At 37.3% G+C, this 26,257-nt stretch overlaps 1 protein-coding gene across 2 annotated transcripts in view; it reads left to right on the top strand.

The window, feature by feature from the left end:
• The window catches only part of LOC139687540 (potassium voltage-gated channel subfamily KQT member 1-like), a 219,209-nt gene that overhangs the window by 154,369 nt on the left and 38,583 nt on the right, over positions 1-26,257 (top strand). Inside the window, exons 5-9 of one of the 2 annotated variants that reach the window (XM_071584750.1) lie at positions 4,007-4,135; positions 4,788-4,898; positions 11,483-11,667; positions 13,210-13,257; positions 17,221-17,483. In XM_071584750.1, the coding sequence (XP_071440851.1) occupies positions 4,007-4,135; positions 4,788-4,898; positions 11,483-11,667; positions 13,210-13,257; positions 17,221-17,483 (736 nt within the window). The remainder of the gene's footprint in view (positions 1-4,006; positions 4,136-4,787; positions 4,899-11,482; positions 11,668-13,209; positions 13,258-17,220; positions 17,484-26,257) is intronic. The other variant, XM_071584751.1, reaches the window with a different exon arrangement.

Below are 26,257 nucleotides of genomic sequence, written 5' to 3'. Positions count from 1 at the left end.
AAATCAATCATCCTACTCTATATCAGGTCCCTCTTCATCTCTGAGTACTTCCTTCCTCCCTTCATCCCGTCCAACAACCCTATCCTGTTCCTTCCCTTTCCTCTTTTGCCCAACATTCTACCCTCTATCACAGTCTTCAACATCCCACTGCCGGTCAACACCCCCTTCATCCACTTTTCCTGCCTCCATAGGATTGCTCCCAACAAACCCCTCTCTTCTCCCACCATACCAAGTACTTCCTCATTTGTTTTCTTCTCTGTCCATTTCACCTTCTCCATTCTTCTCCACACCCACATTTCAAAAGCCTCCAGTCTACGTCTATCCTCCTGCTTCAATGACCACGTTTCCGCTCCGTACATAGCTACGCTCCATATCAAAGTTTTTACGAGTCTTTTCTTAACATCCTTACTCAAAGTCCCTGTCATCAACTCCCTCCTCCTCGTGAAAGCCTCTTTGCCTAGCGCAATTCTTCTCCTTACGTCCCTACTACTTTGACCGTGTTGGTCCAAAACACTACCGAGATACGTAAACTGTTCTACCTGCTCTAGCTTTTGCCCTCCTATTTTAATGTTAAGCTTGGCCTTTTTCTTTCTAGAAAATCGCATAACCTTTGTTTTATTAATATTGATTCTCATCCCATACCTGTCGCACTGAATTTCCAATTCACTAAGCAATGCTTGCAGCCCCTTGGCTGACTGACAAACTAAAGCTTGGTCATCAGCAAACCTAACTGATTTTACGAATTCCCCGCCCACTTTCATTCCTACCTCGAGTTCTTCCCATGCCTCTTTGATAATTTCTTCTGCGTACAGGTTGAACAGCAACGGTGATAATGGGCAACCCTGCCTTACACCCCTTCCTAACACTGCCCATCCTGACTCCCCGTTTCCCACCCGCACCTGAGCAGTCTGAGACATGTACAGGTTGCGGATTAGCCTCCTTTCCCTCCAATCTATTCCTATTTTCTGCAATATACTCATTAGTTTTTCCCAATTTACTCTATCAAACGCTTTTTCGAAATCTACGAAACAGGCAAATACCTCCTGGTTGTGTTCTATATTCCTCTCGATTAATAATCTCATTACTGCAATGGCATCACGCGTACCTCTCCCCTTCCTAAACCCAAACTGATCATCCCCTAAGTAATCATTTGCCCTACTCTCTATCCTTTTGTTTATGATCCTGAGAACAACCTTAGCTGCGTGGGATATCAAACTAATTGTCCTATAGTCCTCACATGACGTGGCCTTTACCTTTTTCGGAATCGGAACTAAAACTGCTCTCACAAAGTCTTCCGGCCAGATTCCCTCCTCATAAATACTACGGATCAGCCCATATAGCCTCTTCCTCCCACATTTTCCCAAGCATTTCAAAAGTTCCACGGGAATGTTATCTACCCCCACGGCCTTATTTAGTTTCATCTCCCTTAATGCCCTTTCTATCTCATTGTCTAGTATGCCTGGACCTAAGCTATCTTCCTCTACGTCATGTTCCTTTTCAATGTCTAACTGTGTTGGTCTGAGTTCTTTACTATACAGTTCTTCTATATACTCCTTCCATCTCTCTTGGATCTTTCCTGCGTCAACTATTACCTTACCGGCCTTATCTCTAACTGCTATCGTTGATCTCCCTTTCTTACTTCCCGATAAAGATGTAACAATGCTGTAAAGCGCACCGATTTCCCCCTTCCTCTGCAGACTTTCCATATTCTCGCACTGCGTCTTCCACCATGCTTCCTTTGCTTTATTTGTTGCCCGCCTCAATTTATTGTTCAATTCTTTGTACTTCATTTTGCCTAATTCTGTATTTATATTCTTCCATTTTCGCCGCTCATCCATCTTTGTAATCATCTCATCCGTGATCCATGGTTTACGAGTCCTTTTAGCGTTAACGGTTCCAATAGTGTCTTTCGCCGCTTTAGACAACCCTTTTTTGATACATTCCCATTTTTCTTCAATAGTACTTAGCTCTTTACCGTCCTCCATGATTTTCTCTACCGCCTGTTTGTATTCCTTTCTTTTCAACCCATTTAATGCTTCTACATTCCATTTTCTAACTCGCCGCCCCTGCCTTATCTTTTTAAAACGTACGCTACATTTCATAACAACTAAATTGTGGTCTGAGTCCGCATCCGCTCCCGGGAAGCTGTGGGAATTTATCACACTGTTCCTAAACCTGTGTCTAACCAGGATATAATCTAGCTGATATCTTCCCGAGTCACCTGGCATTTTCCATGTATACCTGCGTCTTTTGTGGTGTCTGAACCAAGTGTTGGTGATAACTAACCCCTGTCTCCTGCAGAACTCAACTGCTTTCTCCCCGCGGTCATTCCTCGTGCCTAAACCGTAGTCCCCCACCTCATCACCATCTCTTCCTTCGCCTACTGTCGCATTCCAATCCCCCATCACTATCAAATGTTTCCCTGCAGGAACACATGAAATCATGTCCTCTAACTGATCGTATATCCTATCGACCTCTTCTTCCTTATGGTTGCTCGGTGGCATGTATACCTGGATAATAACTAAGTTCGTCGGTTCTGCTTTTATCTCTACTAGTAGTATTCTATCCGTTACCTGCTCTATGTTGACTACGCTTCTTCCTACCTCTTCATTTAATACTATGGCGACCCCTCGTTGGCTCTCGTCCCCACCGCTGTATATTATTCTATACTTATCACTCCAGTAATCCCCGCTATCTTTCCATCTCACCTCGCATAGACCTAAAATATCTATATTTCCCCTTTCCATCTCTCGCTTAACATTCTCCAATTTCCCCGTCCTCATCATTGTCCTAACATTCCACGTTCCTATTCTAACTAATTTGGTCTTCTTCTCCTGCGTCTTCTGTCCTGCTGCTGCTGGTTTTCCCTTGCAAGGGTTTCGTGGGATGACGACCGCGGAAGCCTTGCCTCCCCCGCTGCCGGGCACGACACACGGCCGATTGGGCCGAGCCCCGTGGTTGCCAGGACTCAAAATATCTCTATTGTCCATCACATTGTTCTTGGGAATGATAATTGAGGTGGTTTCCCGTTGCCTTCCTCAATAGTGTTTTTAACGTGACACCATCACTTACTGGCCGCCCCACTGGGGTCAGACGCCATTGCAGCCGCCTCACTGAGGAACAGACGCTGCGTGGACTACCTTTCGTCTGGCTCCTAACCTTCGACCTATCTGGCATGGGTTACCCTACCAGGAGCAATTTTTATTACTCCCGCCAGTACAGCTCTAGGGGTCATCGGAACGCACAAGCCCTTCCACCACGTCAAGGTTGTAGTCCGGGGAGGGATATATACTCGTGTGTGTGTATATATATATATATATATATATATATATATATATATATATATATATATATATATATATATATTTATATATATAAACAATTTTTATTGCTCTGGGAGCAAAGTCCCTTGGAGCTGAATACAGGTTACATTAGGTTTCGAAACCTATGGAGTGAAACTGGTTCTAAACTAGTGAAACAAGACATAATTTAACATCATTAACATTAAATAGGCATCATTTAATTATTTAATTGGTGAACCGTTAAATTTTCATTACAAATTAGAGTGAAATAGATTCTCAGACCCAATGTTGTTGACCGCGAACAGAATGCCTTCTTCATAGTTTAAATCATCTGAAAAATTAAAAAATACCCCTAAGATGCAAAATCAATCCTTTTTTTGAAAGTATGCACGTTCATTGAACCAAGTTTACGAGTATTATTGGCGGTCGTTGAAATATACTTTCCAAAAAAAATGTTAAAATATGCTGAGTCCAGTCCTACTTTACTAAACTCAGTTTCAGGGAAAATATAGGGTAGTATTTTTGCGACCTTAATGTTACATGCACTCGTGAAAAGCTTTTGAAAATCCAAATGTATCAAATGCATAGCGATTTCTTTTGCTTGAATCAATATCCTGCATTGTAAACATGTTAAGTTTAACATTTAATTAAGAAAAATCAATTCCTTTCACTGAGTATTTCTTTTACAATTTTTCTCTTTTCAGGAACTCATCACGACGCTTTACATTGGGTTCCTGGGACTTATCTTTGCTTCCTTCCTAGTCTACCTCGCTGAGAAGGACGACAATTCCAAAGCGTTCTCAAACTTCGCCGATGCACTTTGGTGGGGAGTCGTGAGTATCCTTTACATTGTAGCTCAACACATACTGAAAATAGTTGCCATATTGTACAGGGGTAATATTTCATTTCTTGGTAGTTATTGAATCTTTTTGTAATGGAAAGGTGGTTCTTACTTATTCCAAAATTCTTCTCTTGACAAGAACACTAATTTTGTAGTCTTACGTGAGTCCCCACCTCCCCTTATCACTTCGTAGTTTTCTCATTAAAAATAATTAATTATGAAAATTAATTTATATCACTCACAATTCAAACCATTTTCCTTGGCCTCGTATTGTGTTGAGAAAGTTTATTTGGCCGTAAAACTTTTATGGGTGTCATGCTTTCATGAAACATTTGTTTCATAAGCGAAGGACAAAGTTCGCAGTGATACTGTCTAAATGAGTCCACAAGGAGTGAAATTAAATGCCTTCCCTTTTCTCTTTAATCTGTTGTCCCTGTATATATTTCTCGGAGTTGATCATCTAAACTTCCTGCCGCAGGCGCTCATGAGGTTTTCATTGTTTTTGTAACACCTTTCACGTGTTGTATCACTCTTTATCATTGCACAATTTACATGATTCAATACTGAAAATTATGCAAGCATATGAAATGACGGTTATCTTAAAATAATCCGAAACACTGACATGGTTTATCCTTTGCCTTCAGATTACTTTGTGTACCGTGGGGTACGGAGACGCCGTTCCGGTTACGTGGCAAGGAAAGGTCATCGCATCTTTTTGTGCCCTTTTGGGCATTTCCTTCTTTGCCCTTCCAGCGGTAAGTTTAAAACGGTTCCAGATCAGGTGCTTCAATCATTTGGACAAACTGCGTAAATATTTATTATGGTAATCTGATCAAATTGATTGGTGTTAAATAGTAAAAGTCACAGTGATTTATTATTATTTTAGATTATTAGATTTAAAGCATTCTACATCCAGTCCTCTGTGATTTCAACTGTATGCTCTGACACCCACGGATTGTACAACTTCCTTCTTGACCTGGCTAGAGCAGTATAAGCCTGTATACATTATTTTCATGGGAGGAGTATTTACGAAAAAGGATAATTTTGTTCTTAGCTTTTGTATGAGTCAAGAACTGCTGAAATAATAAACAATTGAAAGAAATCCACTGCGTGTATAAAAAGCAAATCAATTATATCCGATACGATTGTCATGTAATGGCGTTTATGCATATAAATACTGAAACGCTATGTAAAGATATTTCCTAATCATAAGTTTCCTTAAAACTATGTAACACCATTAAGTGTAGAACAGACATTGAGAACAGACATTAAGATGTCATTTTTTTCCACGAACGATAGACGATCATAATAACATTGTTCGACCGTTACGGCATTATTCTGGTGTTTATTCCCCCCCTGCCATACACTCTAGCAGTGGCTTTCAGGGTATATAAATAAATAAACCGATTATAGTAGTCCAGTTGGCGGGGCGTAACCCCTACCAATCAGTGAGTACTGGCTTCCTAAGTGGATCTGAGAAACATCCATCTCGGGCTTTATGGCGCTATGGCAGATATGTTACACCTTATATATTTTCTAACATTTTCAACGCCATTTTTACATTAAAATCGTCATTAGTATTCATTGCTAATTAACATATTATTTAAAATTTATCATAAAATTAGTCTTTAATACACTGCAATCCATATTGAATGGCAAGATTTTAAACCTGGCTGTATAAAAGATGAAAATATATTTTTTATTTAGTTCTTCTCCGACCCTAATCTGGACACTTAACTTCGAAAATTCCAATCACAGTTTTTATTGGTATCTTTATCCCCATCAATGATAGGAATAAAGCTTTGGAAACAAAAATATGATGATGCTGATTCGTCGATACATAACTATGCTTATGAAAATTGGTCCCATTACAAAGCCCTCTTTCTCATCAAAATCATGGTTTCATTATAATTTGTGACCCTTTATGTGAACGGAGAAAGGGTCACTAACATTTCGTATTGCGTGCTGCTATAACCCTGATTTTATTAAATGATTTATTACTTAAGGCCGATATCCGTCAGTGTTGCCCTTGTTATTGATCATTAGTTTTTCACAATTTGAAATCATATCTCACACTGGGAATCATTTGGGACAATCTCTTTCAAAATTATGGATATTACAGCATTGATTACATCACCCAATATTCCATTTTTACGCCCCATAGGAGAAAAACAGTTTCCAGACATGATTTATGCCTTTCTGAAGAGGAGGTAATATAGTAGGATAGTACTTGGGAAATTCCAGGATATTATTATTAATTGGAAAGTTATGGGTATAAAAAATCATTATAAATTAATTACGAGATGAAATGTTTGGAAATGAATGTCTGCAGAGTATGTCTATTGGTGGTCACATCAAAGATATACAATCTGAAGCAGTATGAATAGCATCCGATTATTTGGTCCGAGATTTTTGTGATGATTGGAACTGCTGGGCGAGCAATCGCCTTTGCGCAAGCATAATTGCATATAAAAAATATATTAAACACATTTTGAAGTATGATTCAATCCCTGAGTACGCGAACATTTCTGGATTTCCTGCAATTTTTCAATCCCGTTTCTGATTAATAACGCTCATGTATATCCCTGGATCAACAATTTTGGTTATCAAGTCCCGGATTCTCTATTCATTTAATTTTCAAATTATAAATATTTCTGTTGGGCCAAAAACGCCTTCTAAATTTTGCTTGAAAATGTTCCTTACATTGTGGGACACCTTGATTCCTGCTTGACCTGAAAACTTATTTAAGCAAAAAATACAAACAACTCAATTGATTTTAGTCAGTAAGACGTTAGTAAGTTTGCACTCTCTCTCTAAACGTAAACTTCATTGGAATTCTCTTGCACCAACAAAACTATTTTTTTGTAATTTTCGGTCATTGGATTCCATTCATGTTTTTTTAATTCGACAAGAAACACGGTAAAAATTACAACCGTTATTCGAGAAGCCAGAAAGTCACAATTTTTTGTATTAGAGAATGAAGTTTGATCTTTTTAATGTAATTTTAATTGTAATGTAAAATTTTCAAATTCCCATGCTAGTTTGAGTAGGCAGTTCTTTAAATTTCGCATAAAACAGTGTTCTCTTGCATTCCACAGCGTCTGGAATGCCTCGACAGTGGTCTTAAAAAAGTAATAGTATCATGCTAAAGCCAATCCCCATCATGCACGCAAATTTATTTTCCTATTCAGTCAGTTTTGGGTGAACACATTATCATAAGATTTAGTGAGCAAATTAAAACCTAATCTTTTGTAAAATAAATATTAACTGTTTGTTATTCACTGTGCGTCTAATAATTGATATTTGTTTACATGTAGAAATAAACAAATTATTTTTGTGTGCGGATATATATATATATATATATATATATATATATATATATATATATATATATATATATAATGAATATTTTATATATATATTCATTTTATATTATATTCATTATATATATATATAAGAAAAATGTTTTAAAACAAATAAAAAACAAGTTTAAAAGTAATTATATAAAATCATTTTGGAGAATAAAAGCCCTTGGATATATTTACGTAAAACTCAAATGCCTGCCTAAATAATTTTCACTCATTTTTTTGTATAATCTATGGAAAATTAGTGTATGATTATGTATCGTCAAAAAGCAACCAAGAAAAGGAATCGATTAAAATAATATAATGACATTAGGATCAATGGTGCCATATCAATTGGAAAGTGAGAGTTATAATTCATCAATTCCAAGTAGCATGCACTACAATAACTCGTGGAATCCTTCACTGCACGCCTGATTGCGGTCCCCGATTACCAGTCTCGCTATATTATTACAATTTACTATTTGTGAATTCTTTGGTATGTCAATTTCTTCAGAATAGAAAACAAGGAAAAACATATACAGTGCATTAATTAAACTTTCGGCAGATTTTAAAGAAACAAAAAAGTCAAAGGAGGAAAATCTAAATTAAATATATAGGTAGCTTGAATAGAAAAGAATTTAGGGCAGCGGTTTACAAAGAATTTTATTTACGGTTCAACACGTCGAAAGCATTGACCTATCGTTCGTACAAATTACGTCATAAAACAAATATTGTTTTGAATATCTCAGATTTCTGCTTGAAATGAAATATTAAGTCCCCACAAGAAAGAGATTTGGAGAAATATTTTGCAAAAAAAGCCGTCATATTGTTGTCGCAGTTCACTCATGTCTCGCCAGTCGTCGAAGATTGGAGCTGAACAGTTGGTGTCAACACAAAGGGCGCTATAAAAATTGCTCTACTATGCATGCGCCAATGCCCCTTAACTCATTAATATCACTTGATGAACGTTAACGTACACGATACTCGTTTCATTACCGTTCAAATTTTACATTAAAGTATATTTCATCAGCATAGAAGATTAGTTTGGATTTAGGTAATTTGGAATACATATAACAGAGGAGCTACTCATAAAATTAGGATATGAACTCCGTTCATAAAGTTCCAACTTGTACTAGGTCTCGTTTAATATTTGTCATATCCTACTATATAACACGCTAGTATTAAAATCATGAAAGAAAGGCAGCAGATGTGCTTGTGACATATTAAGGAGAACGTTACCAGAGTTAATGCAAAAAAATATGATTATATAAAGTATGTCTCTCGTGTTCGAGAATTTCCAACCTTGAACTCCTGAGAAAATATAACGTAAATAGAATGGTAGGGTCCACTTGGAATAACTAGAGATATTACGGCTTGTGGGTCCGAATATGGCTATATAAGAGAGGTAAATGGGTGAATGGATTGATGTTCCACTTATGAGGGAAGAAAATGGTGGAGGCAGGTTTTGCGAAGAAGACGATGGTGATGCAGGCCCTGTGGTATAAGAGAAGGAGATGAGAGGAAATCAAGTTGGGGAAGAAGCGGGAAATGGCGAGAGATACTCCTTTAACGACACCCTTAACTACACGAATTCACCTTTTTATTTCGGGCTGACTCGCCTCGCTACGGCCCCAATTACACAGAAGAATCGCCTTCAGCAATATCCAGGCCCTTCGAGACTGTTTAAACCTAAGCAGGCTCCATAAAAACGGCGTTCCTTTCGTTCATTATGGGAGGAAGTTAGTGCTAAGTATGTCTGCCCGCTTACTCGCGAAAGTCCGAGGGCCGGATCTCAAAGTGGATAACGCATGGAAACGGTCCATTCTTCTCTCCGCTTTAATGTCATTATCCTCTTCACCCGAAGCGGAACTGTATTATTAAGCAGTTCACTGGCATTGCCACGAGGTGATCATTGAATTATGATTGACATTAGCAGCTCTAGAATATCAGATGGTAGGGGATAGGACGAAAATTCTCTCAAATTCAATAACAGCAAGATAGCATCTGTAGTATAATTGAAAGTCTATGTTCTTAAAATAAACCGATTTTAAATAGCCCCAATCATCCAAGAGCTCTAACATAATTAATCATCAAAACGGTAAAGGCGTTTGTGAAACAGTATTCCAAATTGTAATGTTTTTAACATTTGTCTTCCATTTATGATTTGTAATGAGAAAAACTTTCCTTAATACTATGTCAATTCCACTGAAAATCTAATGTCACGGTGAGGATTTACAACTTTTTATTCCAATAAGGGCTTCATTTACACGGCCTTGATCTCAGCGTATAAATATATGTCAATGCATGCCATATATATGTATATATATATATATATATATATATATATATATATATATATATATATATATATATATATATATATATATATATATATATATATATATATATATATATATAGTACAATACACAGTAACACACAATATAGAAACACAAAAAAAGAAGAACACTCACACGTTATTTCTTTAAGAATATATCTTTATATATATATATATATATATATATATATATATATATATATATATATATATATATATATATATATTGTAGGTAATCTACCTGTTAAAGTAGGTTTTTTAGATGGACACAACTATCAAATAAATGTCTTGTCTCTCCAAATAAAATAGAACCCAACATCCTACTCTATAGCAAGCCCTATGTACTTCCTTCCTCCCTTCATTCCGACCTACACCCCTATTATATTCCTGTCCCTTACTCGTTTGCCTAACATTCTCCCCTCGATCACAGTCTCCAATGTCCCATTACCAATTAATATGCTATGCATGCATTCATTTTTCCTGTATACTAATGAATTCTACCAAAAATCCGTTCTCCTCCCCCATTATACCCAGCACTTTCTCATTTGTTTGTCTTCCTGTCCATTTCACCTTCTCAATCCTTCTCCACACCCACATTTCAAAAGCCTCCAATCTACTTATATCCTCCAGCTTCAGTAACTATGTTTCCGCGCCGTACATAGCTACACTCCAGATGAAAGTTTTAACTAGCATTTTCTTAACACCCTTACTCAATATCCTTGCCATTTTTCCCTCCTTTTAAAAGCTTCTTTGTCTGATGAAATTTTTCTCCTCATGTTCTTACTACTTTGACCGTGTTGGTACAAAACACTTCCGCGATACTAAACTGTTCCATCTGCTACATTTTTTGTCCTTCTATTTTAATTTCTAACTTAGCCTTTCTCCTTCTGTAAAACCCTATAACCTATGATTTATTCTAATTTATTCTCATCCTCTATCTATCGCACAGAATTTTGAATTCATTCAGCAATGCTTGCAACACTTTGGCTGACTGACAGACTAAAGCTTGGTCATCAACGAACCGACTGATTTTAAGAATTCCCTGCCGAATTTCATCCATACATCCAGTTTTTCTCAAGCCTTTTTATGATAAAAAATAATGATGTGAGAGTGTGAAAAACAATCCAGTGCTGGCATATTCTCTGAGCAAAATAATAATGGGATTTGCACAGGACTTTGCACGAAATTGACCCTGAGACTGGAGGGAGTAACACGTATGTCGCCATGATGCAACTCCTTCAGTCATCCATTTCTTTTTCCTCGAAGCTTTCAATCAGGGATGAGAATAGCAAATGTATCCCGAATGAAATTTCGTCATTTCCCCGCAAATCGAATCAGACTCGAGGCCCCTCACTGTGGCAGGTCGGCCGGAACTACCGCCAAAATGAGTCTTCCGCAAGAAGGGAACGAGTACGCTACTTACCCTAAATCCGGTTTTGCGTTGCTTGTTTGTTTCGACTATATACCTCGTCATCATGCCTGCGTCAGCATTGGGAGGAAACAAGACATCGATGACTCCTGTGCTGTGGGTTTTGATGAAAGTTGAACAAATGGCAGACAATGGCCGCCACCTGCGGCGACGATTTCCGCGCTCTACTGCGCTGCAAAATTGGATGCATGAAAAGTAAGCCTAACTCTGTCCTTCTTCACTCATCACAGGGCATCTTAGGATCGGGTTTTGCCCTCAAAGTCCAGCAGCAGCAACGCCAGAAGCACATGATCCGGAGGCGTCAGCCGGCGGCGTCGCTGATTCAAGCCCTCTGGCGATGCTACGCGGCTGACGAGCACTCTCTGTCCGTGGCCACCTGGAAGATCCACATGGTCCCCCTGCCGAGCCCGCCATCGTGAGTGTCCATCCCGGGTGGGTTGGGGCTGTGTCGTGGAGCCGGCTCCTCCCGACCGGCCGTACGTTCGCAATCATGCGGTTAATCTTGAAACGAGTAATTTGCGGTTCACATACTAGTCATGCAGCGCCGCATGACTATTAAATCGCTGCTATTTGTAAAAGCGGATACAAAAATGGAAAATGAAGCAAAACTATAAGGGTTAACTGTTTCAGTAATATTCAGACGAAATTTCAAGGTCGTCCATAGAACCCCTTTTAAGTCCAATTTTCATTTTATATTCCCACAAAAGATGACGGGGATAAATGGGAAAAATCATTTGTATATTTAAAATAGCTCGTTGAAATACCACTACACATTTAGCCAAGTTTCGTTTGAATGCATATACAAAAATCATTATCATAAATCAATATTCTAAGAATACGTTAGTAAGAATTAGATGAGTTACAGTTCTGTAGTTTAATAAGCATTTGATAATTAATACATAGGTTTAGTTTATATGTTAGGAATTGATATTATTTCTCTGCATTACTTTATTAATGAATAATCAGATTGATTTATCAATCAGTTTGACTTGTAAAATCAACACTGATGCATAAGGAATGGAAACTATTGCCGCACTCATATGCAGATAATTTATTTCGCGTTAGCGCTAAAATATTCGGATAATCACTTTACTTTAATGCACAATAGCTGCTTTTATACACAAATGCCAATCAGTCAGCTGTTTTAAACATGAAGCTAACGCATCTCATTCACTGCTTATAGAGCATGAAGATTAGCGTTAAAAACTTTGCTTTTACTCAAATTGAAATATATCATATCAACTGATGTAACCGAAATAATTTGCGATTGCTTCTGTTAGTTTAGTATAGCTATATGTTAGGGGCCAAATTTAAAATTTAGGAGCATATTAAGTTAGAAAAAGTATTTAACAATACATCTTGAATAATGGACACTTAACTTGAATTTAGTGGAAACATGTAATGCGATTGATGTGATGATAAATCAAATAGTAGTTGGATGTAACAGTAATATAAGTGTTTTACATTAATTAATCAATACTTAGTTGATAGCACCTTTCATTCTATTCACAATCAGAACTGGAAATTTTTCTATTAGCCTATGGCCATTTTTGATTTGCTCCAGTTTTATAGTAAATTAGCGTGTCCCTTCATATATAAATGTTGAAAAAAAATTAACCGTAAGGTAAATAATCTCCTAGAATGTGCAGTTTCTCCTAAATATGAATTCTCTTCTCATATCTATGTCTGTCCCTATCTCCGACGCTTACGAAAACTTTCATTCTTTCTCAACGGATCTAAATTGGTTCTCCTTGTCTCCTTTCTCTCTCTTCTCTCTCTCTCTTTCCTGCATTTTGCATCCTTTCCTTACTCTCCATATTTTTTCTCACTCTCTCTGTCCCTAAAATATTACCAATTCCCAAAACCCTTTAAACCCAACGTTTGACCTCATTCCTGTCCAAACTCAACCTTCACTTTCTTCTCTACTGTATCTTGGATGTGACTGTCTGAGCAACAGAACCAAAGTGGAGGATAGGGAGAAAACGCACCTGACATCATCGTTAATGTAAGTCTTTCCACGTGTGACTATTTTGGCCTGGTTTACTGCAGAGCTGTCCCAAACGTTGCCATCACAGGCTCTCGGGTGGCACTTTTCACAAATGAAACTCGACAAAAGGGAGAAATATTTTTAATATTCCTTTGTCACAAAATTAACAAAAAGATTGATTTTTTATTTGTAAAAATGGCATATAATTTTCGGATTTTTATCTCAATAACTTTTACCGTCAGTTTGCATACAGACATCATAAGGCTAATTTCAAGGTTGTATTACCATTTTTTTGTTTCAAACGTACTCCCTGGTTTTGGCATCGAAACAACTTTGCAGTAAACCTAAGCATGGAGTTTAATTCACTTTCTTATGCTATGAAACGAGTAATTTTGCCGCTTGTCTCTTGATTATTAACTGAACGTCATTTTTTGCTTTCTTCATTTGAGCTTGCTACTGTCGCTGTCCCATAAGAGCACTCTCTTCACAACAGAAGAATAACCCACAGAAACTGATAATCAACTGAACTAGGAAATCCCCAATTAATTTTTCAATGATAAGCCGTCTGTCTTGAGGATGATTAACTGATGTCAGAAGAGCATAGTTTAAATATGATTCTCGGCCTACACTTCGCAGAGACAATTAATACCGAGTGAATGAAAGATTTTATTTTCCTTGGTTAATGGAATGTTTAATATTCAAGTCATTTTAGCATTCGAATTCGTCTGAAAGATTTTTTCACACGAAAAAAAACTTAAAATGTAAAAATAGTGGTTGATTTGATCGTATTGTTTAATCTTCTTGATTTTTAATTCCTGTTCTTCGCAATTCAGAGAATTGACCTACTCTGCACCCGCAGACGAGTTATTCGTTAATCGTCGTTAAGGTCTTCTAAATATATTTCTAAATGACTTTAACTCAATAGAGCCGACTTTTACTGAGGCCATTGATTTGGAGAGCGTCCAGAAGTGGATCAACTCTTGGCACATTCAATTTAAAACTTAGGCTTGTTGACCAGCCCTCTTTTGATGTGTGTATGTATTATTATAGCTGGATCGAATCGTAACGTAGCAATAGATTTACGTTCCCTCTTTTCAACTTCTCTTTTTTCTCTCTTACGATCTAAAATGTATTTTTATTACCCAATGTGAAAAATAGAAAAAAGTCAAAATTTGAAGAGATCTTTGTTTACTTATAATGGGTACCGAGTAGTAGAATTTATTTTTATTGCTTTTTCGCCATACAAAAAACCAAGTTCATTTTTTTGTCAAGATGTATGGTTATACACAGTAACATTTGTTATAAAATCGTCTGTAAGTATTTTTAGTTAATATTACTTCATAACTAAGTGACATCAAAGAAAATTCCGGTTGATGGTGATATTTCTTAATCTGCATACATATTATTCTAACGTTTTAAGGAAAAAATACTTCAATTAATCGATTCGTGGAAAATTATCCACTTTAAAACTAGTTTGAGTTACATACATATTTGGCATGCATTGCTTTCACAATATAGAATAGGTTAAACTAATATCTGTTCCATTTTTGTGTGTTTCTTCAAAAACTTATGTTAACTTAATCTTAGTCAAATTAATAAGCTGAACGTGAAGGCCAACTTAAAAATATTACGCCTAGTGACATGAGGCATCTCTCTAAAACATTTTTGACCTAAACTGTACAGTATTTGTCAAACCTGATATACATACATTTACATCGTGGGGCTTCTATTTTTTTTTATTCCCCAAACTTTTCTCAAAGTTCAAATTCACCACTTCCTCACCTTCTCGCCGTTCACCCTTTCAATCACCCTGGCATTCACGTAAGTTTTTCTTGCATACTTCCACGCCGTTCTAGCTAGTCACCTGCCATGTGGGCCTTACCATTAGATACTCTGCCTTGTAGTGCTCACCAATCTGATTCCTACTTTTGGTCAATTTTTTTCAGCTTTAATACCACTATTTCCTCCTGCATGTGCTACAATTTCAGTTTTATTGAAACTTCATGGGGAAAAATATGTTTATGTTTTCCAATTAGATGATTAATTTTTAAATACAACGTTTTCATAAATTAAAAACTAGTGTGATTTTTCTTTCTCTGCAGATGAATTCTCCCGAGGTAATATTTTAGATATCCAATAGTATCCTATTCTAATAACTAATATATACTAATAATGTAGCGTCTATTAATTCATGTCTTTGCCGTTAACTTGTTTGCAATTTGGGTAGTTTTTCTACAATATCCAGTAATTTATGCATAGAATTTTAAAGGCTTTTCAGATATAGATATCTATTGCTCTGAGTAGCCTTTTACTATTTGTTAATTTTTATATTTCTACTGCAGATATTCCACATCGGGGGAGTTTTCGCAACTTAAATGTCATCACATTAACATTCGTAGCTCCTTATTTTTTAGTCCACAGTGCTGTGAGTTTAGTGTAACTACAGAAGTAGTGATTAATATACTAGAGATCCTAATTTTAAGGTGTAGCTTTGGAGCTTACCGAAATATTAATTGTTGAGGCATTGGTATGTAGGCTTCATGTCATAATTAATATGTATTCAAATATTCTACATTTTGGACACGCATAGAATATATGCACATTGATTAAAATTACAAAGTAATACAGTTACTAGTGCTACTAATAGTGTTACAGTGCTAATCACATAAGGTAATGTTAAGCTACTGAACAATGAAACTTCGTGTTTTTTCACATGAATAACTTCATAATACTACCGGTTTCGACGCATAGGCGACATCATCATTGTCACCTATGCGTCGGAACTGGTACTATCGCAAAGTTTTTCATGTGAAAAAATACCATTTTATTTATTCAGTGATCATGAGTTTTCACAAAGTAGAGTCTGAAACCATCAAATTCATAATGTTAAGTAATCAATTCAATACCACTTTAGTATTTTGCTTGATGTGTGGCCGAAGTATTTCATACACTGCTGTACACTGTCAAATTGTTGGTGCAAGTTAAATGTTTGTAGTTGCAAATCTTATATTCCATGTGTCAAGAACTATTAGGCATTGAATTTTTTTTCACTACTAACTGTAATGATAAAAATTGTCGAGAGCGAGTTTACGTCCCTAACTTGGTGAACTTTTCTAGTTAATCCAATAAGATATGTTCAAACTGTTCGACCATTGTTGACGTTTGTCAGATTCAATAATTTCCACATTCAAGTCAAATATATTTTTTTGCTATTAATGCAAGTTAAAATTTCATCCAAAAAAGGCTGTATTAAATGCAATTTAAATAGTTATGTGGATTAGATCAAAGCAAAATTATTTTTTTTTGAACATATGGAATGAATTAAAGTTATGTTTCACCCACAGTCAACCTTTCCTTACGTTAAGAATTAATTATGAAGATTCCATGTTACATGTAAATACACTTATTCAGTGTGTCCGAGCAGGAGACTGTAAATATCACTTTTATCTAATTATTCCTTCCACTTCAATGGAAAGCAATCAATAAACCATGGTCAAATTATATTCGCACAGAATGAAATTAAACCCTACTATAAGACAAATCTGAACGCTCTAAAACATAAAATGAAAGAAATTCAGTATCTATATACCAAGCATTTGACTTAGGTTGTAGTTTGAGGTCAGCTTGACTCTTGAAAAAACACTTGTGTAGAATAAGAATAGTGTTTAACCATCATTTCAATGTACTTACCTAATCAAGGAGGAATCACTTATTTTGAAATCCCCATGAAGCAGTTAATTAATACTTATTCTCCATTAAGGATTGTCCCGTCGAAGTTAATCATGACAGAGGGGCTTGATCCTGTAGCTTAATATTTTCGAAATAGGGTTGCCGGTAATTCCTCATGTGTATCTATGCCTCTTGACCCGTGATTCTCAATCCAGGTGCTTGTTGATTGCTTTCTAAAATACCCGTGGGTGAAAAAGAGATTTTGATTTACATATCCATCCCGTTCGGCCACGTCCTATCCCTCCACTTCAGCTTCAAGCACAACGCTTCCTTCGTATCTCGCCTGCCGACGATCCGGAGACACAAGAGTACCTCGTTCCACTCGCCCTCGTTGGTGAAGAGCCGCTTCGCTGAGATCAACACTTCGACGGAGAACATGAGCGGGGAGGTCGGGCGAGGAGGTCACGGACTAGGGGGTGGCCTCCCGGGTTCTCGTCCAATCAACGCCTCTCACAGCGAGGACTCCGTCGCCAAGGAAACCTCGGAGACGTCTCTATCGAAGAGAAACTCGGACGGTGAGTGACACCCTCGGAGCTGCTCGCATTGGTTCTTCTTGTTCGTTAATTATCGTATACCATCCCACCACTCCTCCACCCTCTTCCAATGGACAAGCCCAAACCCCTCACTCTTCTCCTTCGTCATCAGCCTCTCCTTATCGTGACTCTATCTTCGTCCCGTTCCCAATACCAAATTACGAAGCTCACCCCTCCAGAGAAGAGTTTGACCTACCCGCCCGCTTTAATCGCTGTGGGCTTGAATATTGAATGGCATCGGTGTATAGTATGCTGGGTGGCTCACGAGTTTTCCGGAATTTGTTAAGTGACCTCACTGGGAGGAGGATGTTCCCGTGTCTCATTGCTTTTTATAGCCAGCTCGATTACACATTTGGCTGGATTTGGAAGATTCCTTCACTATCACACTTATTGTAACGTGAGGAGACGGATTAAACAAATTTATATCTAAACATTTTTAATTCAAAGCGTAATAAAATATTTTTTTGCATTTTACCCTCTTTTTTTCATCTGGGCAATGCTAAAGTTAAACTTTTCCCTGTTAAATTCTGTATGATACACTTACTTAATTAACATTTTTAAGTTACGGATTGCATGATTGTCATGAAGTTACTTTTTAAAACACCCATAAGGAGACTTTTTTTTAATCTACGAGCTAGCTCGACGTCTATTTTTTTTATTTAGTGCATGTGTGTGCATTTATATGTTGCACATATCATTTTTCAGATAAAAACCATTTTTTAAATTATCTTTTATTCAAAATTAGAATCAAAACTCGTGGCCAACCGTCATATTTGCATGGTTGCAAATTTATTGGTGTTTTTATTATTGTTGCTACAAACAAGACCATTTTATTCATGCATTTTTGTTGTATTTAAGTGTTTTCAGATGTTAATTTATTAACGATTATGAAATTAATTCCATGTCATAAGATTTGTTCATTCATTATGAATAAGCCGAATGAATTTTTAAAATATATTCTTCAAACAATGATAAGGCATGGTTTAAATGTTAAATGTCATTGTGTTAATCGCATGTTTACTGAAGTGTTTTAACATATGTAACTTCCTTCCTAAAATAACCATAACCTCAATACCAACTGAATTCTCCCAGCAACTCGATAAAAAAGTGCGCTTTAAATAAAATTTTTAATAATTGAAAATTAGGTTGAATAACTAAGATTCACTATGGGTTCCTTTTTATTGTTGGTGGTAATCATTACATCCAGTTCCACATATGAGTGTCACGTTGTCGTTGCGCAATTTTAACTAAAACGTTTTAAGCTTCATCTCAATATTCATGATTTTCCCGCGATTTAGTACTTCTCATTTTTTATTTTTTCGAATATTTTTGTTCTTTAGTAGCTTAAATGTTAAACAATGAAAAATGGAGAAGGTGATGTCATCCATCGGCAACCCTTAGCAAATAGTGTTCAAAACATGTGTGGAGAGGTAATTTTCCTATCGTGGTACCTTTCTCGAGGAAAAACGCCATAATATTATGCTTTCTCTTATTACTAGCCCCCTTTATATTAGATACAATCATTTTTGTCGTATATATACATAAACACAGTTATATATATATATATATATATACGAAACAAATATCAAGGGTTTCACCTTGAACGCTAATTAAATGAACATTTTCAATAGGCTGGCTCATTAATTGAAGACATTTATTCAGTTCCTTGCCCCTGGCATACCCCTAATTTTAATCCTTTTCACACCTGTGTAATCTCAGGTATTAATTTTAACATATAATCCATTTCAATGACTCTCATTGATTTCAGAGATTCAATACAAGACATTGATTATTTTAGTACATACTGCTCCCCTTGTCCCATTTAAAGATAATTATCCCCTTAACGCAACAGTATGGAGCTGAGAAAATATCACGTAATTCTAGTGATTTTAGGGCCATAATGCCAACCTATCATCAAAGGAAAAATGTTTTAAGAGGTTTGCTAATGTAGGAGATTATCTTGTAACGCTCAACAATCTTCCAGTTATTTTTGTGAACGTTATACCAAAGGTGAAAAGGTGTAATTTGAATTTGATTTTTTAACGAAAGACCTAATTTGTACCATAAAATATACAACAGGAAAGACATCATCAACTCATAATGAGCATTTTTATAGACACCTATTTCGTCGTTATGGTACAACAAATGAGCTGGAATGCGTATACCTGTTGCTTAGTTTTAACCTCCATAAACAACCAATCAGTTGAAATTTGAATAATCATGAAGAGCTTGCATATGTTGTCGAAGACTTGAAGAAGGAATCCCCACTTCTCAAATTTGAGCAGTAGAAAAATCAATCATCTAGTTTCAAGCCTGAAGGTTTGGAGTGGAGAGTACTTCAGCCGTTAGTCTCCTCTCAACCCAAGGAAACCTTAGCACTCTCTCCTCCGCCATAGCTCCGATCAATCTTCGAGTTCAGGTAGTCGAAACACTCGGATTGCTCTCCCTTCTCTCACTCTCTCAATCTCTCAATCTCTTGCCAATCTACTGGCTGTCCGTCCCCCTTCTGCCGCCCGTAACCCGACCCGACCCACACGCTGGCAACCTTCTTGCCTCCGGGGATTCCAATAGCTCGCTACCACCGTGGCTTGGTCGGTGGTGGAACCATCCTGGCCATGGAGGAGGCTGCGGCCAGCCTGCCCGCTGTACTCTGCGGCCTCCTTCGCCATGAATTCTACTCAGCCAATGCAGCAGCGACGGCCGCGGCCGGCGGCGGAGCCTCCGACGCCGACGACGGTGGGGAGCAGAGCGCGGCCGAGGATCAGAGCGCGGACAACTCGGCCGCATTCCCGCCCACCCCCAGCCCCACTCCGCCCTTCCCGACGGCCCCCCTGTTGCCCCCGCCTCCGCCGCCGAGGCCGCCGTCGCGCCTGCCCCTCCTCCCACTCCTGCCCTCCCTTCCGTACAGACCCAGCTCCATCACCAGGAGAGGGGCGGGTGGAGCGAGCTTCGGAGGTACGGAGCAGCCCTGGAGGGAAATATGTGAAAGCGGAATTGATTATATTATATGAAATTAAAAAAAAGAATTATAGATTATAAAAGAATTATAGAAGAATAATATATACGTAACACGCATATATCCGCCTGATGGATCGTGGTGCCCTCATTAGAAATGCCTATAAAAAAATGAATACACGCCCATCACACGAACGGCGGAAGTCACGGAGCGTTCATTGCCTACTAGCGTCGAATGTTACGATATCAAATTGATGATACCTGAACCCTCTCGCCGGTTCGATGCGCCGGGAAGTGAGGGGCGGGTTCCAGTGTTGTCGTCCGCCTGGGACGGAAATGTCATTAATTTGCGTACCCTCGGATCAGTGGTTTGTACCCTTCCGGACCGGACTGCTTCGATTCACTTTTGTTTTGCAATTTCTTCTGAAAATTTGTTTGAAAGCAATAGCCCCAGGTAAAGGTGGCGTATTCGTCTAACCTAGAGGACCCACCGTTGTATATAGTTGATGTCAATGTTTTGGATGGGTAGAGTATGATATATTTCTATGAACATATTCATTCACATGGAAATAGATATAAGGAAAACCATCCTAAGCTTTCACGAAAAAATTTAAAAACGGCATTGAAATAAATTCATTCGCAGGTCATCGGATAGTGCGTCAGTAGTGTCACGGTTGCAGCTGATAATATTAATTCAATTGATCTGAAATATTGCAGGGGTACTATAATGCAATAATTTCTGCAATGCTCAATAATTCAAATGCTTCATTGAGATTATTTCCTCTGTCATAGATCCAGTGTAATATTCAGCACCATTGAAATGTAATACTAATCATCTATTTTCATGGAACTGCAGCTAATGAAAAAATTAAGTGCATGCATATATTGATTCTCTCAGGTATTTATTTTTTCTATATTGGAAAGTTAAATGAGGGAAGGAATAGATACATCAATTATACAATAATACGTTCAGAACGGAAATATCTGCTCTTCCTGGACATAGACAATAGGGCGAATAGGAAGGATATCTAATGATTATATAACAGCGGCCAATTGGATGGAATTCCTTAGGATGTGAACTGCCTTCTTAGTCTGTAAGTAACTCAACAATCACAAAAGAAAGCTCGCAGGACAAAATTAAATCTATATACTGTTATCCAAACAAATGAAAAGGCCCTCGTGGTCTCCTAATTGTAAAATAATGTTTTAACACTGCGCGTGCCGGGTCATCCAATTGTCATACGGACCCTCCGGTCAGTAGTCCAACGCTCTACCCCTGGACTACCGCGACCCACACATATATAAATAAATAAATGTATACATATATATATATATATATATATAACCATAAACACAGTAATCAACCCGAAGGTCGGTTTGGTAGGTGATGGTAGAGTTCACCCAGCACTAAGCCCGATGGCGTGTGAAATTCACAGCACATCAGGGGTGGAGAGCCAGTTCCTTTCCCAGTGCCAAATTATGGTTTATGGTTTCCCAGGAAGAGCTGGTACCCGAAAAATCACATAGCTGGGTATGTATATATATATATATATATATATATATATATATATATATATATATATATATATATATTGATATATATATACACACACACACACACACAAATCCATTTCGTCATAAACGTATATAATATACACATACTATATGCGTCATACTAAAAATATATGTACAAATCCACTCAGAGACTTCGGTAAATTATTATTAAATGTTGCCAGAATCATTGAATCTATGATGAATATGTAATATCGTTAGCTTCTTTATCGAGTGAATGAGTTAATCGACGCCCACAGAGTAAACAGTTGAACATATGTATCATATTACTTTTGGTGAAGTGTTATGGGCGGTAGTCTATTGGTTAGAACGTTCGGTTACTTGCCGTAGAGTCACGGGTTTGAGTCTCGGGTGATGCCCTTGAATGTCCTTAAATAAAAGTGGTGCGGATTTTCTGGTTACTAGAATTTCGTTCGTAACTATGTGATAGCAAGTGGAAAGGAACTTCCACACATTAACCCGAATGTATGTGTTTCACGCATGGCTTAGTTTAAGATGTGTTCTAGGTATCTGTGCCATGATGGCACGTATTCATTTTGTAAGCAACTCAATTATCTGTGATGCCATAATGTATCTATATAATTGAATACTAAATTTACCTCAGTGGCTTCAAGCTAGTATGACATGATTTCCTCTGTCACAGAAGCCAGGATTGCCTTCATTGCCCAACGCCCAAAACGTTGACTGCCACCGCATACCTTTACGAAGTTCATATGGCACAGAAAGGAATTCAACCCAAGAAATATTATGTTACACGTCTCATTTTTTCAACGGTTTAAAACAGGAAGTGTTTATTTAGTATTATTAAGTTAAGTTTTGAGTCTAAAATGTAGGGATCGGTAAAAATTACTTTAGCAAAATCGTGGTATAGAATCATAACCTGTACGAGGACGCCACACCATAAAGATACGCAATCAAATTATTTGATCTCGTGGCATTTGTTACGCTAAGAGGAAAGGCGAACGTGGCATTCCCGTCGTTTGTGTTTCACAGATAAGCATTACAGCACACTTCACGTTAAATAGGTTAATTACACAAAATCCTTATAGTAACCTCCAAATTATCCAGCAAAGCACTCGCATTAAACAAGATGCTATTCCCGTGCTTCAAGTAACTTAACCCCTGGTTTGGATCGGGTTTCATTAGAAACCCTCACTACTGTCACAAATCTCTGCAGGTGCACTTAGCGAAATAATTGCAAGTGATAACAATTGCCTAAGCCATCATATCACCTCCCCCACAATCCTTCATGAATATAACTTTAATTACTTGATTGCACAATAGTGGATTGTCTAACATCTATGCCATGATAATTATAATAATTTATAAGATAATAATATCTAGTATTTAAAGCAGGAAAGCACGATAAATTAATTTTCGTGCGGACAGATGAAGAAAATTGATGTGGAAGCAGTCTTTCGTATAAATCTCTTCTGACCTCCACTCTTTAACACGATCAGTAATTAGCATTAGAATTACATTAAACTGGTCATCCGAATATTCGAATGTTTTAAAGTAATGCATGCATAAAAATACTGTTACTCCAACTGATGCGACTAACGAATTTAAGATTTCTTCATTATCTTACATTCAGCATTTATTTGATAACTTTTGAAGTAATTAATTTTAAATTCAAGTTTCCTTCTAGTGTACATTTTAATTTATAGTGTATGCCCAGTTTTATGAGAATGTAATTTTCCCTTAAAGTAACATTTAACATGCATAATCTCATTCCTCTATAAATTTACCAATTTTAGTTGAATGAAGTATTAATGGCGAAGTCTGTAATGTATTCAAATTCTTTTCTGTCACATTAAATGCATATTTACATAAATCTTGATTTTTGAATTAATAGGTAAGCTTTATCTTTTGCCAATCCTACGCTGTACAAAGAAATACGCAAACAGTTTGTCTGTGCATGCTTACCTTTTTCTTGCCCCCGCCCGCCATTTGTTATCTCAACGGAAGGTGTTTCTATGAAATGTTTATAATTTTCGTTAATTTTAACACTTTATTGATCAAGTGAAATTACTAAATTGATATCTCCGTGAACCACAAAATAGATCGAAGTTTTGAAATCCACGCAAGGCAACGGAAATCACAATATGTCTGCTAACGTAAATTATACTGATATATCATGCTTATTCTAAATAAACTCTCCATGTGCAGTCACACGACTGGTGAAAAAAGCACATTAACTAACCATTCCGCCAATTTTGATTAATAATTACTCATTACAAGCAATAAGACAATGCCATAATGCCGTCATGTAGTTTGAATGAATAAATATAGCTTTATAATCCATAAGATGTTTTGTTCGAACTTCCCTTTTATGTTTAGTCGCTACTATATTAGTAAATAGTGTATTTTCTAGTGGGGTCAGATTTTGTGTTCAGTGCCTGAACGAAAACAGCATTAATTTTTTTGCCATTCTTTTTTTATTATGAAATATATAATTAATAAGAAATCAGATTGCGTGTTTTACAAAATTGAACGCCACTTTTAGGCAAATTACGCTTTTTGTATGTTTACATATGTAAATTGTTAATGGTTAATAATTTCAGCAATGAGCGTAGCGCTTAGTATTATCGCGTTATTATAAAATACAGTGGTTTTCGAGACGGTAAGCGTCACTTTCTACAGCCGGAAATTGTGTGGACCGAAGATCCGTTGAATCGGAAACCAACGCCGGAAATCGTGTGTGACATTCTCAATAAAAGTAATGTTAATTGAAACGAATTCGCGTCAATAGCTACGACTCGTAACTCTTAGATCTAGTAAAACCCTGGTTAGGAGTCCACACTCCACATTGGATATGTATTCGATGTGCCTACTCAACTTGTAAACGGTTTTTAAAAGTATCATCTTATAGTATTAAAGATTACCATTATTCGTAATTAGCGCTCCGGTATTATGTAGCACCGAAGAAAAAGAAATTTTCTCATTTTTTTTGCTGACCACCGAATATAGTAAATGTCCCCTGAAGGTACAACTACCTGTGAAAGAAGCATTTATAATAAACTTGTTTCGTATTTCCTCGTACAACAGCTTATGTATCCAGCGATTTCAAGTATTGCCTGTTTCTGCAATGCTTTTTTTATCAAATGAAAGCTTACTACCTTTGTAAGTATAATTTCTAAGGGTCCTCCCGTTACATTAGTCTCCAACCCCTTGGCTCTCTATTTTTCTAGCATTTCCCTGTCCTCTTTTTCGGGCTTTAAACTTTACGATGGCTCCTTATCTTAGATCTTTGAGAAATTTGCTTTCCCTCTTACTCTTTTGATTCTCTATATATCTCCACAATGATGCCTGATCCAAAGCAAAACTAAATCTGCATTCAAACTTTGACCATCGATGACCTATGAGGAACTCGTAAATGAATTTTGAGCCATTTTTTCTTCGGACACAGTAAGGACTTAACAAGATACGCCTTTGGATCATTTGGAAATCAGTCGAAAAAGTCGTCAAATGAAAAATGCGACTGCTTTTATGGTTAATGGATCATAATCTTGAACCGAAAAATGTAGGTTTAAATTCAGATATGTACGTTTACATTTTTCTGAACTCAACGAACTTATGCCATTCCATTCCATTTTACTATCCTTTACCGATTCCGGAATGAAGTCAGCCTATAACTTGTCACTCATGAACAACAATATACACCCTCCTCCTCCAAAACTTCAACCTTGATCACTATCCTTCGTTAACAAGGATACATGCTTGATTTACAAGTATCTCAAACTAATTTCGTTTCATACAATCATTTAAAATTGTAAAATGTATTCCAGCTTCTGCGGGTACATAGTCTCGTATGCGAGTGACGATGAGCGTTTGCCAACAGCTTTATTACTGGGTTTCGTCGGAATTAAAAGCTATCTCAAGTAATCCCAAGTTTAGGAGAGTTTATCTATTTATTTTTCACCCACAAAATTCGAGAACGTCCACCCCTGCAGCCTCCGTTCTCTCCAGCTTCCCACTTCCCCCCAACCCTCCTCTCTCACTCCCTATGTCATCCCATTCCCCATCTGGACACGATCCTCCCAACTACGCACTTCCCTCCCCTCCCACACAGCGTCATCCACCCCATCTCCTTTTTGAATAAATGATAACCTAATCCCGCACTCACGGTCCGACCCCCCTCCAGTCCCATGCATTTGGAAAATGACGCAAGGAAGAGAATCCTTTCTTTGACGGCGAGAGAATTCCCGCGGTCGAGTACACTGAGCCTT

Source organism: Hetaerina americana, unplaced genomic scaffold (genome assembly GCF_022747635.1).
Source record: "Hetaerina americana unplaced genomic scaffold, ioHetAmer1.1.p SCAF_2, whole genome shotgun sequence".
In the NCBI taxonomy this organism is placed as follows: domain Eukaryota; kingdom Metazoa; phylum Arthropoda; class Insecta; order Odonata; family Calopterygidae; genus Hetaerina; species Hetaerina americana.
This window is presented reverse-complemented; position numbering and strand designations above follow the sequence as displayed.